Source organism: Suncus etruscus, chromosome 17 (assembly GCF_024139225.1).
Source record: "Suncus etruscus isolate mSunEtr1 chromosome 17, mSunEtr1.pri.cur, whole genome shotgun sequence".
Classification (NCBI taxonomy): Eukaryota; Metazoa; Chordata; class Mammalia; order Eulipotyphla; family Soricidae; genus Suncus; species Suncus etruscus.
Genome location: NC_064864.1, coordinates 69,533,350 through 69,545,858, shown reverse-complemented (window position 1 = coordinate 69,545,858; position 12,509 = coordinate 69,533,350). Strand labels below are relative to the sequence as shown.

General features: G+C 44.5%; 1 protein-coding gene across 1 annotated transcript in view; it reads left to right on the top strand.

Moving 5' to 3' along the window:
• The first annotated feature begins 237 nt into the window (after positions 1-237).
• ADAM12 (ADAM metallopeptidase domain 12) overlaps positions 238-12,509 on the top strand; it is a 70,963-nt gene continuing 58,691 nt past the window's right edge. Inside the window, exons 1-2 of the mRNA XM_049764537.1 lie at positions 238-309; positions 9,556-9,632. Coding sequence (XP_049620494.1) covers positions 259-309; positions 9,556-9,632 — 128 coding nt within the window. The 5' untranslated portion in view covers positions 238-258. The remainder of the gene's footprint in view (positions 310-9,555; positions 9,633-12,509) is intronic.

Below are 12,509 nucleotides of genomic sequence, written 5' to 3'. Positions count from 1 at the left end.
GAATGAGTGACAGAAAGGAAGTGCTGCTCCTTCCAATCCCAGAACTCTGGGATAAGAAACATGTGTTTGTCTGCATTTCACCTGCTTGGGTCCCCTCCCCACTTCCCACCACTCTAGAGTGAGGTTAGTGGGATCCTCTGTGGATCAGAGGTGTAGCCCCTCACCAAGCCTCTCCTGCCATCTCCATGGAATTCTGTTCTCATCCTCATACCATCTACTTCTCTCCACAGTGGTCTCATTGCCAATGGATTCACAGAAATGCATTACCAGCAAGATGGCACACTGGTCTCCCACACCCCCGATCTCATGGTAAGCCCTGTACCCAAGGATCAGCTAGCAACTATTCTTAACTTGTCGATGTTGGCACATATCACTGGTGATTCATACTTGAAGCTGGTTTAATGAACACCAACTGTACTCAGAAACTGGAGTCATGAGAAAAACTCAGTATCTTTGCTGTGAGGGGCTAAGACTCATGTGCAGGTCCCCATGAGAAGCCACATCCTGGGGCTGAGGAATTGGACCATGTCTGGGGAGTGTCGGTCTTACTGCTGGCCGGCTTGTTTCCATCTGCCACCAAGTATGGGCTGGATTGAACAACCTCACCCTTGGGAATGGTTGAAGAAAATGTGGATGGTCTTCATGAAAGTCAAAGGAGAACCAGTTACACCTTCATCCTGATTCTAGAGTCTTCCACTGCTTTGGTGCAATTTCAGTGTTCGGCAGTTCCTAGAATCCCACACTGGTCCCCACTGGCTTTGCTGGTGTTTGAAGTATAATGAGATTCTTGAGTGCGATGCTAGTTTACAAGCTGGAGCCAACTTGGGCCTGCCCAGAGGATAAGAACACCCAGCCTTCTGGGTCCCCAGGACAGTTGGTTGGTTTAGAGAGTTGTGGATTCTTCCAGAAGTAATGGAGAGCTGGGCATTCCTGACTGTTGTCTACTTGCCGATGAGCCTTCATTGTTTACTTGATGACATTGTTGGCCTGTGGTAGGTAATTCAATGTTTTCAGATAGGCAGAGGGGCAGTGCTGGGAAAGGAAGTTTCCCATGACCCAGAAGGAAACGCACAGACATGGTGAATCCAAGGAAAGCAAATCAAAATATTTGTCCAGCCATGGTCAAGGTTTTCAAAAACCGAGAAGCTCCTGGGAGTCAGAACTAAAGAAAGACAGGAGTTGGGGCTGTGGGCAGAAAGGCCGGGGTCACTGCAGGATGGCTGTATCTCAGAGGGATAGGATGCTTCAATTTGAGTATCAGAGGCAAGGAGATGGCATGGCTGCTGCAGGAGACCTTGTGCATGGAGCCATGTTCTCTAGGAAGAAGAGAGCAGAAAATTCCCCTCCAGGGAAAGCTGCAGAGACATGCCTCGCTGTGTCCTGGGTTGGAGAAAAGTTTCATAAGCCACATGTTGGTTTGTGGGGGTGAGGGGGTAGAGTTTAAATTTCAGGCCAGGAATTATTACCAGTACCTCTGGGACTCATCCCTAAATCCTACTCCAAATGTATGCTCAGGAAGCCATCTACAACCCAGATTTTAGGGAAGCCCTAGCACTGTGAAAATGAGAACCTCAGTCTGTGCGATATCACACAGGGAAAAAAATCATGTCAGAAAATATCTGTGGGGGCAGAGAAATAGCGTGGAGGCAGGGTGTTTGCCTTGCATGCAGAAGGACAGTGGTTCAAATCCCGGCATCCCATATGGTCCCCCAAGCCTGCCAGGAGCGATTTCTGAGCATAGAGCCAGGAGTAACCCCTGAGCACTGCTGGGTGTGACCAAAAAAAAGAAAAAATCTGTGTGCAGAAGGAACTAGAATGAACCCTGTCGGGAAAGTAGGATGAGGAGGAATCAGAGGGAAAAAAGACAATCTAGGGCCAAGCAAAGGAGTCAAAAAACTGAGGAGCAGCAGAACCCCCCAGCACTGCTGGTTGTGCCCCGCAGAATCAAACATTCAACAGATAAGACTAAAAGAAATTCCAGAAAAATTCTAAAAATTTATAGGGAGAAGAAAAGAAGCAATGCTAAGGGGCTGAGCCCAAACCTGAATTGAAGAAAAGCACGAGGTGTAACTTCCAAGGAGGAAAACCCAGGAGAGCGCCCCGATGGCCTGCGGTGGAACTGTAGGACTCTATAGAAAATGTCAAACTTGACAATTCACTTGAGAATGTCAAACTCACCAACAAGAATGGAACTAAATGAACTTCGGAAAATATTGTCAAGCTGTACAGATACACTAATACAATAGTGAAGCATGCTGCCATGAAAAGACAAGGGAATCTTCTGCTCTCTGCAAAAATAGATAGATACCAGTAGATATTTGGTAGCAAGAAATATCTACCAAAGGAAAATCTAGCAAAATTTCTTAGCAAGATGGGAATTGAACATGAGGTGAAGCAAAATAATTGCTTTTGAAGATGTCTAAAGATGCTACTTAAAATAATACTTACAATGGTAATGACTTGATTTGGGTGTTTTAAAACAAGATGAGCAAATAGATTTAAGACAGTTTGAGAATTTGCATTGTGCGAGAGAATAATAGAGATACTAATTAACTTTAGATTTTGATAAGTAAAGTATATATCTGGCAAATTGAAGTAGAGCCACTAAAGTATAGAAGCACAGACGGTAAAATTCCAAATTACAATGTGCAAATCAAAAATATGTGTATCCAATAGAGGACAGAGAAGAAGGAAAAAAATTATAAAGAAGTAGAGTAAACAGAAGATATAAAAGACAAATATAAAAGGAGTCAACCTATTACCTTGTTTTATATAAACAGATTGAATGTGTTTGTAAAGTAAAAAAAGATTATCTAATTAGGAAGTAGAATAAAATCTAGCTATAACATTTTACGAAGTTTGCCCACATTCAAAATATTTATAAAAGAAATAGAAAAAGATATGAGATATGAATATTAATCCAAAGAAAATATCCATATTAGTCTCACTATCAGACAAGCTGAGCCTTCAGGAAATAGATAAATAAATATCATCATTGTCAAAAAGGCTCACTCGTGAATGATAAAAGAAACTATTCAAAAGGATGGCTAAAGAATTGTGCCCATCAATAAGAGTGATTTTAAAAAGAATTTGTACAAATGAGAGCTCTACATAAAATACTATTATATCATCTCAAAATAAATAATTTTGAAACTATATGTATACCAAATTTTTGCCAATATATAAGGAAATTACAGTGTGAGTCAGAGCTATTATACAAGGGTGACCTTGCATGCATGTGACCAACTTAGGTTCAATCCCTGGCATCCTGTATAGTCCCCTCAGCACCACTAGCAGTGAATATTGTTTTCACCAATACATATTCATGAAATGAACAACACTTATTTAACAATTCTCTGCACTGGATTTAATAATTAGGTGAATTATCCAACTTAATTATCCTGATATTCCCTCTCATGAGAATTAAGTTGGGTTATTACAGCCAGTTTCATAATACTATTTGATTTTAAAATGAAAAATGATTTCAATGTGATTGGAAACCAAATGAGTTTTTTATATGTTTCTTTCTGAATTTTTTTCCATATATGCACAAAGACAGGTGAAGACAAAAGCCCGTGTTTAGCTACTGTACAGGATCACAGACCCACATACCTCAATCATCTTTCATAATTGAGTCCCAGAATCCACACACGTGCCTTTGCTATGATCTACCACTTTTCATTTATTTTCAGAATCTCCCTTTCACCACCAGAAGTGAATCTTGAGTGCAGAGCCAGGAGTAACCCTCCAGCTGTGACCTAAACCTCCCCCACTCTAAAAAAAAAAAAATGAGAAAAGAACTGCAGTGATAAAATTGACAGGTTTCAATGTACCTCTCTCAGAAATGCAGCGGGGGGAGGGGTTGTTTTTGGGTTTTTTTTGGGGGGGCCATACCGCCATACCTGGTGATGCTCAGGGGGTTACTCCTGGCTATGTACTTCAGAAATTGCTCCTGGCTTGGGGGACCATATTGGGATACCAGGGATTGAACTGAGGTCCATCCTGTATCAGCCGCATGAAAGGCAAGTGCTCTACCTACCACTGCGCTATCGCTCTGGCCCCACAGGTTTATATTTTAATATGGAAGGAAGAACTAAAAAAAATAAAATAAAGAAGTCTAGTTCTTAGAAAATAGACCTAAACAGACAAAGCATCTAACATTGAACCAATAATCAAAAAGGAATTAGTCACTTCATAAGCAGATTCATTAGAGAGAAGAAACAGGACAAACACCCTAGGCAGATTGCAGGCAGCCCAGCTCCAGCCCAGATTCAGCCACTGAGTCGAATGTTAGAAACTCCAGTCTCAAGAAACAGCAGGAAGGGAGGTGTAGGCGCCCGGGTCCCAGCAAGACTCTGTGGGGTGTGGAAAGAGAGCCAAGAGCTCAGCTGCTCTGTCTTCAGGTTTGGCCAGAGCATGGTTGATCTAAGCCAGGGGTCTCAAACTCAATTTACCTGGGGGCCACAGGAGGCAAAGTTGGAGTGATCCTTGAGTGCAAAGTCAGTAGTAAGCCTTGAACATTGGGGGATGTGACCCAAACAACTAAAACAAAACAAAACAAAAAAAAAGATTCCTCTAGGGCAAGGCCACAAAATGTTGTACAGAGGGCCGTTTGTGGCCCACGAGCCACGAGTTTGAGACCCCTGATAAGCAGTTGGTCAGGCCCATTTCTCCTACATTGTATGTATGTCTAGCACATGTCTAGCATGTGCTAGAGAAAGAGGCCTGGATGGTTTTAATTCAGTCTCTGAATGATGTTCTATTCATGTTCCTTTTTTTTTTTTTTTTTTTTTTTTTTTTTGGTTTTCGGGCCACACCCAGCAGTGCTCAGGGGTTACTCCTGGCTGTCTACTCAGAAATAGCTCCTGGCAGGCACGGGGGGATTCGAACCAACCACCTTAGGTCCTGGATCGGCTGCTTGCAAGGCAAACACCGCTGTGCTATCTCTCCGGGCCCCTCATGTTCCTTCTGCCCAAGAACTCAGGCCATGTTGTTGAGCAATTTTACGTCTCACCCCCTTTTCCTCTTGGCCCCTTGAGAGTGGGTAGCAGCGTCTTATTGTTCTTTCTGGGTATGTCAGCAGTGAGGGCTGCTGCCCCAATAGTACATTGTGGCAGTATACAAAGAAATCAAGAACGATCTTTATTTGGGGTAGAGCCAAGTTATAAATAAACAGATACAAAGAAATCAGGAAGATCTCTGATTTTGGATGGAACCAAGATATAAATTGTAAACCAACAGTCTACTATTTTCCAGAGTTCTCAGTTCATCTTTCCTGAGAACCCCATCCCAGCTTATGGGTGAGGATTTCAGAGCAGACATTTATTTCTCACTGCAGTGGAGAAGCATTTGGCTTCACTGCCTTTCTCAAAGATGCCTGGTTAGATGTTTTGTAAAGAAAAAGACACACAATTTTTTGTATTTGTGCCAGTTTGGAATCATTTTCTAGGCTGTGATTCATGGGTAGACATAAAATGCACATGCTCTGAAGAATCAGGCAGGCGTGAGTGACAGATCAAAGTCTGCTTCAGTGACATTTTTCAGACTTGAACATGATAGCCATGGTGGTGTACTCCAGAGGTGATGGGGAGAGGGGCGGGCTGAAGTGCCTGTAACGTCTCTCCTTGATCTGGTCACATCCAGAACCAACAGGCAGTGAGTTGCAAAACATACTGTGGTAGCTTCCTGCCTGTGAGTTAGCACATGAGATTCAGGTCTGGTGTAGACCTTTCTGAGTGACCTTCCTGACAGAAAAGCCTTGCCCTCCAGGGAGGGTCCCATTTCCTCGAGGTGCACCTGCTCCTTTCCCCATAACCAAGTTTCCCACCAATGATGGCACTTAGATGAGCTGGACTTTCTGAGTCAGGCCTGTACCAATATGTTGAATCACCATGTTAGCAAAGTCTACATGTCTAAACATGTTCTGGATCATAGATCTGTCTATAAATCTATTTTCTAGATGAATGAAATTATTATTGTCTCAGAGTGTCTGTAGTGATGGTGCTTCATCATCTCAAAAGGTCTATCACTCCATAGATGATGAGTCAGGGGTGAGCCATAGTCTTATCAAACTTGAAGTTCCATTGAAAGTTTTTTCAGAGCGGGGCTGGAGAGATAGCATGGAGGTAGGTTGTTTGCCTTGCATGCAGAATGACGGTGGTTCGAATCCCGGCATCCCATATGGTCCCCCAAGCCTGCCAGGAGTGATTTCTGAGTAGAGAACCAGGAGTAACCCTGAGTGAAGCCGGGTATGACCCAAAAACCAAAAAAAAAAAAAAGTTGTTTCAGAGCAACAAGCTATTGCAAAGCCCGATTCAAAGAGAGGCAGAATGACAAGCCTAAAAGAAGAGTTTATCGGGGCCGGAGAGAGAGCATGGAGGCAAGGTGTTTGCCTTGCATGCAGAACGACGTGGTTTGAATCCCAGCATCGCGTATGGTCTTTCTAGCCTGCCAGGAGCGATTTCTGAGCTTAGAGCCAGTAGTAATCCCTGAGCGCTGCCAGGTATGACCCAAAAACAAAACCAAAAAAAAAAAGAAGAATTTATCAAAGTAAAACCCACACTTCAATCAAGCTGTTAAACTGGAAATGAATATTATACTCATTTACTCTTAGCTTGTGCGTTCATAAGCTGTTATTTCTGGGTGTTAATTTAAACTACCTTGTAATCTAGTAAAAAGATTTGAGAATGAGTGGAAGTGAGTTTGAAATTTCAGTAGTCAGTAGACATAATTATTGTCATCATTTTGCTTTTAGTTTTTATCCAGTGATCAGCTGCTCTAGCCACATTTCATGATTCTCTTCCACAAAGACATTTCTCACACATGGGCCCTTGCAATGTTGACAATTCCATTAGCACCAGCCCTGGGGCTCCTGGGAAGTCCCCTCATTCACATCTGCTCTGTCCACGTGGAGAATATTGTTGAGTCTATACAAATCTGTCATGGGCTTAAGGACCCAGCCCCTCTGATCTCTTGTTACCACAACCTTGTCATGTGGTCACCTCAGGTTTGGACAATTGTCCTGAGACTCCCCTGAGTGCCTGTGTGCAGGGTGTGGAGATACAGGAGCCCAACAGCCTTTATAAAGATCTCTCATGTAGTGGAAGCTTTATACCTCAATCCCAGGGATTGAGGAATGGGATTGAGGAATGAGGGTCTGGAAATAATTCACACAGTTCAAGGTGATAAAACTTCAGGAACTTCCATCAAAAACTCTCTGCAAGCGGGCAAAAAAAGAATACCAGCAGGCAGACAGGCTAGTTGTGGGTCCAAACTGGAAGAAGACTCTCTGACCTATTGGGAAAAGCAGGACTACCCTCATAAGTGGAGAACAGGTAGGGGGTTGATCCAGAGGTGCTTTCTGCCCAGGCGGAACAAGCACAATCAAAGAATAATTATCCTGAATAAAGTAAAAACCATTAAGCCAACACTCTCACATGGAAATTGTGGAATTAGAGTACCCCTGTACTTTGTGGCCAACAGGCCGCCCATCTCCCCCACACACCCTTCCTCAGCCATGAGCTTGTTGAAAGCACCAGCTTCACTGAAGGAGAAGCTAGGCTTCCTCTAAGGCTCTTCTGTTCCTGCACCCCACCCTCCAGCCAGGCTGAATCCCTCCCTCCTGAGTCCCTGAATTGCTACTCCCCACTGCCTAAGCATCCCCTGCCCTCACCCGGGGCACCTCACCATGCAGCTCTTCAATGCCATCTGTGCACCTCATAGAACATTCCTGGTTGGAGCTGATGTGATCAGCTACATAATAAAGGTGCAAATTGCCACAAACTAGGAAGCTAAGGCTACAGCCCAGCATGAGGGGCTCACCTAGATGGGCTTGGGGATAGGAAAAGGCAAATTGATTTTCCCCTTTCCATGAAAAATAACCATGTAGGAGATATTATAAAGGTCTGATTCCTAGCATCAAAAAATCCAGTTAATACCTAGCCGTCAGTTTTTCAGTAGACCCCGAATGAGCCTCCTATCTAGGTTCAGGCTGTAAAATTATCCTTATTAAAGGGAGATTAATCTACTTGACTAGGAAGATTTGTTATTATAAAACCAGAAAGTCTAACCGGTTGTTCAAAGTTATCCAACCTATCCAATGAGATGGAAATCACAATGAATCCTTACAGACAAAATTTAGGATTCTGCAATTTACCTGCCAGAGGCCATAAGAGTCCAGAATTGGGGGTGGGGGGGAGGTGCGGAGAAGAAAGAACATAACCAAAAGGAACGCCTGCCCTAGACAAGAGCGCCAAGCCACAAAATATTCCCTTTTACTAAGTGATTCTTGGAGACTGGACATCCACTTGCAAAAGAACAAGCTTGGGTTGGGACTTTGGGCCAGACCCACAAATCAATTCAAAATGGGACTTTTGCTGCAATAAAAACACAGACACACATCTTCATGCACTGTGGTTGTGGGAAGGGTATCTTAGCCAAGGCATTAGATGCAATCAACCAGGGTAAAAACCAGAGAAATCAAGACACTATCAAAGTGCTTAATCACAGGACCAGGAGAGTGAAAAGACAAACCAGACAAGGTTGGAAACCATCATTGGATCCAGCCCACCTTGGACAGAATGTAGAGTTCAGAACAACAGAACTCCTCTGAGTCAGAACTAAAAGCAGTCACCCAAGGGAAGGGAGGCAAAGGATTTTTAACAGAACAGGTAGTTTTCCAGAGGAGATGTTCAGAGGATCAGTGGTCTCTTGGAGAGGGGCTCAATCCCATTAGTCACTGGGGAATGAAAGTCAACAACCTCAAAGCAATGACATTCAAATGGTGAGAACCAGAGAAGAGGAGGAGGAAGAGGAAGAGGGAGAATTGGAGAAAGAGAGAGGGGATTAAAAGAAGAAAGAAGAGAAGGAGAGGATAGAGAAGTGGAAAGGAGAAAGGAGACATGGGGAGGAAGAGGAAAAGGAAGGAAAAAGAGGAAGGGAAGGAATGTAGGGGAAGGGAAGGGTGAGGAGGAGGAAAAAAGAGAAAGAGGAAGGAAGAGGAAGAAGGAAGAGAGGGAAGAAGAGAAAGGAGGAGGAAGAGGATAAGGATGAGAAAGAAAGGGGAGGAAGAGGAAGGGAAGAAAAGAGAAGAACAGAAGAAGGCAGAGGAGGAGGAGAGAGAAAAGGAAGAGGAGGGGGAAGAGGGACTTTGAAGGCTTTAACACAGCCCTGAGACATACCAAACCTTCTTTCTGTCCTGCTCTATTCCCCTATGTCCATGTGGCTATTCAGCGGACCCTGAGCCTCCCTCTTCATATCTCCCTCAGTGTATTTTCCCACTGGTTGAGCCACACACACTCTTCCTGGGTGATGCCAACTCAACCCATGCCCTGCTACAACTAAGACCCTTCTGTGATCAGTCAGGGAGAGAGGGTCAGGGGTTGGGATACACTGTGAACTCAAGTGATGACCCCCAAAGAAACTAGGGGCCACACTACAGTCCTGCCTAAGCACCACAGACATTATTTCAGGAAATCTGCCACTGGGGACCATAGCAGGCATGTACATCGCGGAGGACCACACCCCAGTGCTGACCACTGCGCTTTCTCCTTGCAGGACCACTGTTACTACCACGGTCACGTGCATGGCCACCCGGGCTCCACTGTCAGCCTCAGCACATGCACCAGATTCAGGTAAGGGCTGCACAAGCATGTCTATGGAGCTCCCTCCCAGGGGGCAGCTTGTCCCCTCCTCACCTTCTCTCTCTCTCCCAACAATTGGCTTTTCCAGGGCCAGGGTTTTCTGTGTCCCAGCTGTGACTACAAATGCCCAACCTTAGAAAAGGAAATTTAGGGCATCAGGGTGGAAACTTGCTGGGTAACAATTAAAGGGACTAGAGATGCGTTGTCTATTCCTCGGTAGTTCTTGTGGCTATGGGAAGGCAGCTCGAGTGATTGGATGTGCAGGGTTTATTTGGGCTACAGGTGACAGACGTCAAAAGTCTCCTTTTCCCTTTTTATATTTCCCCCCTTTTTATATTTTTGGACCACACTCTGTGACACTCAGGGGTTACTCCTGGAATGTGCTAAGAAATCGCTCCTGGCTTGAGGGACCATATGGGACACTGGGGGGATCGAACCACAGTCTTCCTGGGTCAGCCACATGCAAGGCAAACGCCCTACCACTGGCCATTGCTTCGGTCCCTTCCTGTTCCTTTCTTTTCCCCACATTCACACACCCAACCAACTGCCCAGGTCTTGGCCTGCCCCTATAGCCAGCTGGATTTTCAGCCCCTTCTGAGACTCTTCCAGCCACATGTCTTTAACTATCCCCACTGTGCTTGATCCTCTGAACTTGCATTTGCTTATCTAGATTGGGGCCAGTTGGGGCTGTGAGAACCTCTGGACTCTGTCTCGGAAGCCCTGGACCCTGCATTTCATGTCTGCTGTGATTCCCAGCAATCTCTAAAGCTTGGTGACTCATCAGACCGAGACAGCTCAAAGCAGTTATTTCATCAGGACCCATGATAAGCTGCCAATTTTTGGCGCAAAGGGAGTGAGTCTTCCCCCGTTTCCCAACATCTGCCCTTTGGGTGGCTTCAAAGATGAAGGGAAGATGAGATAGTGTTTATGACTCAGTGACCACTTCTAGGAATGTCCTTCTAGAAAAGTCAAACAACTTTCTCTCATTTTTTTTTCTCACAATGAGAACTTGGGGGAAGAGTTTCACACTGTTCAATCCAGTGGAAAACAGAAAATGTTGCAGTTTGAGGGGCCCGAGAGATAGCATGGAGGGTAAGGCGTTTGCCTTTCATGCAGAAGGTCATCGGTTTGAATCCCGGGGTCCCATATGGTCCCCCGAGCCTGCCAGGAGCAACCCATGAGCAATGCTGGGTGTGACCCAAAAACAAAAAAAAAAAAATAGAAAATGTTGCAGTTTAAAATGAAATGTGGGTATTTCTGTTTAGGGAAAAGAGTCTTTTTTTTTCCTAGTAAATCCATATATTTTTCTTTTTTACATTTTCTTTTCTACATTTCCTTGGTCTATCAAGTTCTCTTTTTTAATTTAGGCATTTTAATATTAGCTTAACTATTTTTCTACAAAGTCCCATTATTCATTTATCATTTCTACAATCGTTTTTCTTTTTATTTGGGGGTCAAGATCAGCATTGTATCATGAATTTGGGGCGGGACACTAAGTGGTGCTCAGGGGTTATTCCTGACTCTGCAATCAGAGTCAGGGGACTATATGAGATGCTGTTCGCATCTCTAAAGAGTTCTGTGTCCCAGGACTGGAGTACAAAGGGATTTACCTTGCATGCAACCAACCCGGTTTCGATCTCCAGCATCCTAAAGTCCCGTGAGCACCACCAGGAGTGATTCTTGAGTGCAGAGCCAGGAGTAATCCCTGAGTGCTGCCAAATGTGGCCAAAGGGCAAAAAAGAGTTGCATGCCCTACATATAGATACCACAAATCTTACACTTTCTCTGACCTTGCATCTCACTGCCTGCTTCTTGCCCAGAGCATGAGCCCATCTTTGGTGCCTGATGCCTACTTCATGGAGCAAAGAGCAAGGCAGGACCAATTTCTGTTGACCATTTCTGTTCAGGAGACTTATCTTCTCCTTCCCATTAGAGTACAGAAATCTTGGCTCTTCACTGTGAATTTCACAGGAATTAGTGAGAAAAAGAGATAGAGAGAGGAGAGAAAGGGACAGAGAAAGAAAAAGAGAGAAAGAGAAGCAGAGAGAGCAAGAGAGACTGAGGTACCTCTGGCAATTGTTTGGCTTTGGCCTCACCCAGACATGTGCTGCCCTGGCTCTGCCCTGATCAGCAGCCAGGGCTCTATGGGGCTTGGTTCTGCATGCGAGCACCCCCAGAAGTCAGTGCTGATTTAGTTAGGGGAATCTGCCATGCCTTTAGGGAGGTCTCAGAACATAGATTTCAGGCATGCACCCTAGATCACATTAAGTTTGCCACTGAAAGTTCTGTCTTGCAACACAGCAGCCTTGGAAATGGGCATTACCCCTGAGTTCTCCCAGGGAAGGAATCAGGACTGTGGAGAGAGGGTCCCACAGGCTTCAGAGGTTGGTGAGCATCACACCTAACCACACAGACCCAGTCAAGGTCACTCTGTGGCATCATGTCTCTGGTGTCAGTCTGAGCACCAAGTCTCAGCTTAGGCCAGTCTCAGGTCCACACAGCAGGGCTAAAGTTCTGTGGCCTGACACCATTTTCTCTTCCACAGGCTCCCTCGAGTTAAACCAGTAAAAACAGAACTTGTCCAGTTCCTGTTTCAGTCCTTCCAATGACCAGGGCAGCAAAACAGATGGGAATGAATAATTGAGATGTAGGAACTTTCCTCTAAGAAAACAATGATGATACCTAATTCAGATTTAGTTTTTCTCTAGTCATGACTTTATAAAAAGTCATTTCTCTCAGCTCTACTTTTAGGTCATATGTAACTTTTGAGAAGTAATAAAAAAATAAATAAAAAGCTACTAGAAAACAATTCAAACCAAAGCAATGTCCCAGATTTGCTTTTCAAAAGGTTTGCAGAAGGAGTCCCTG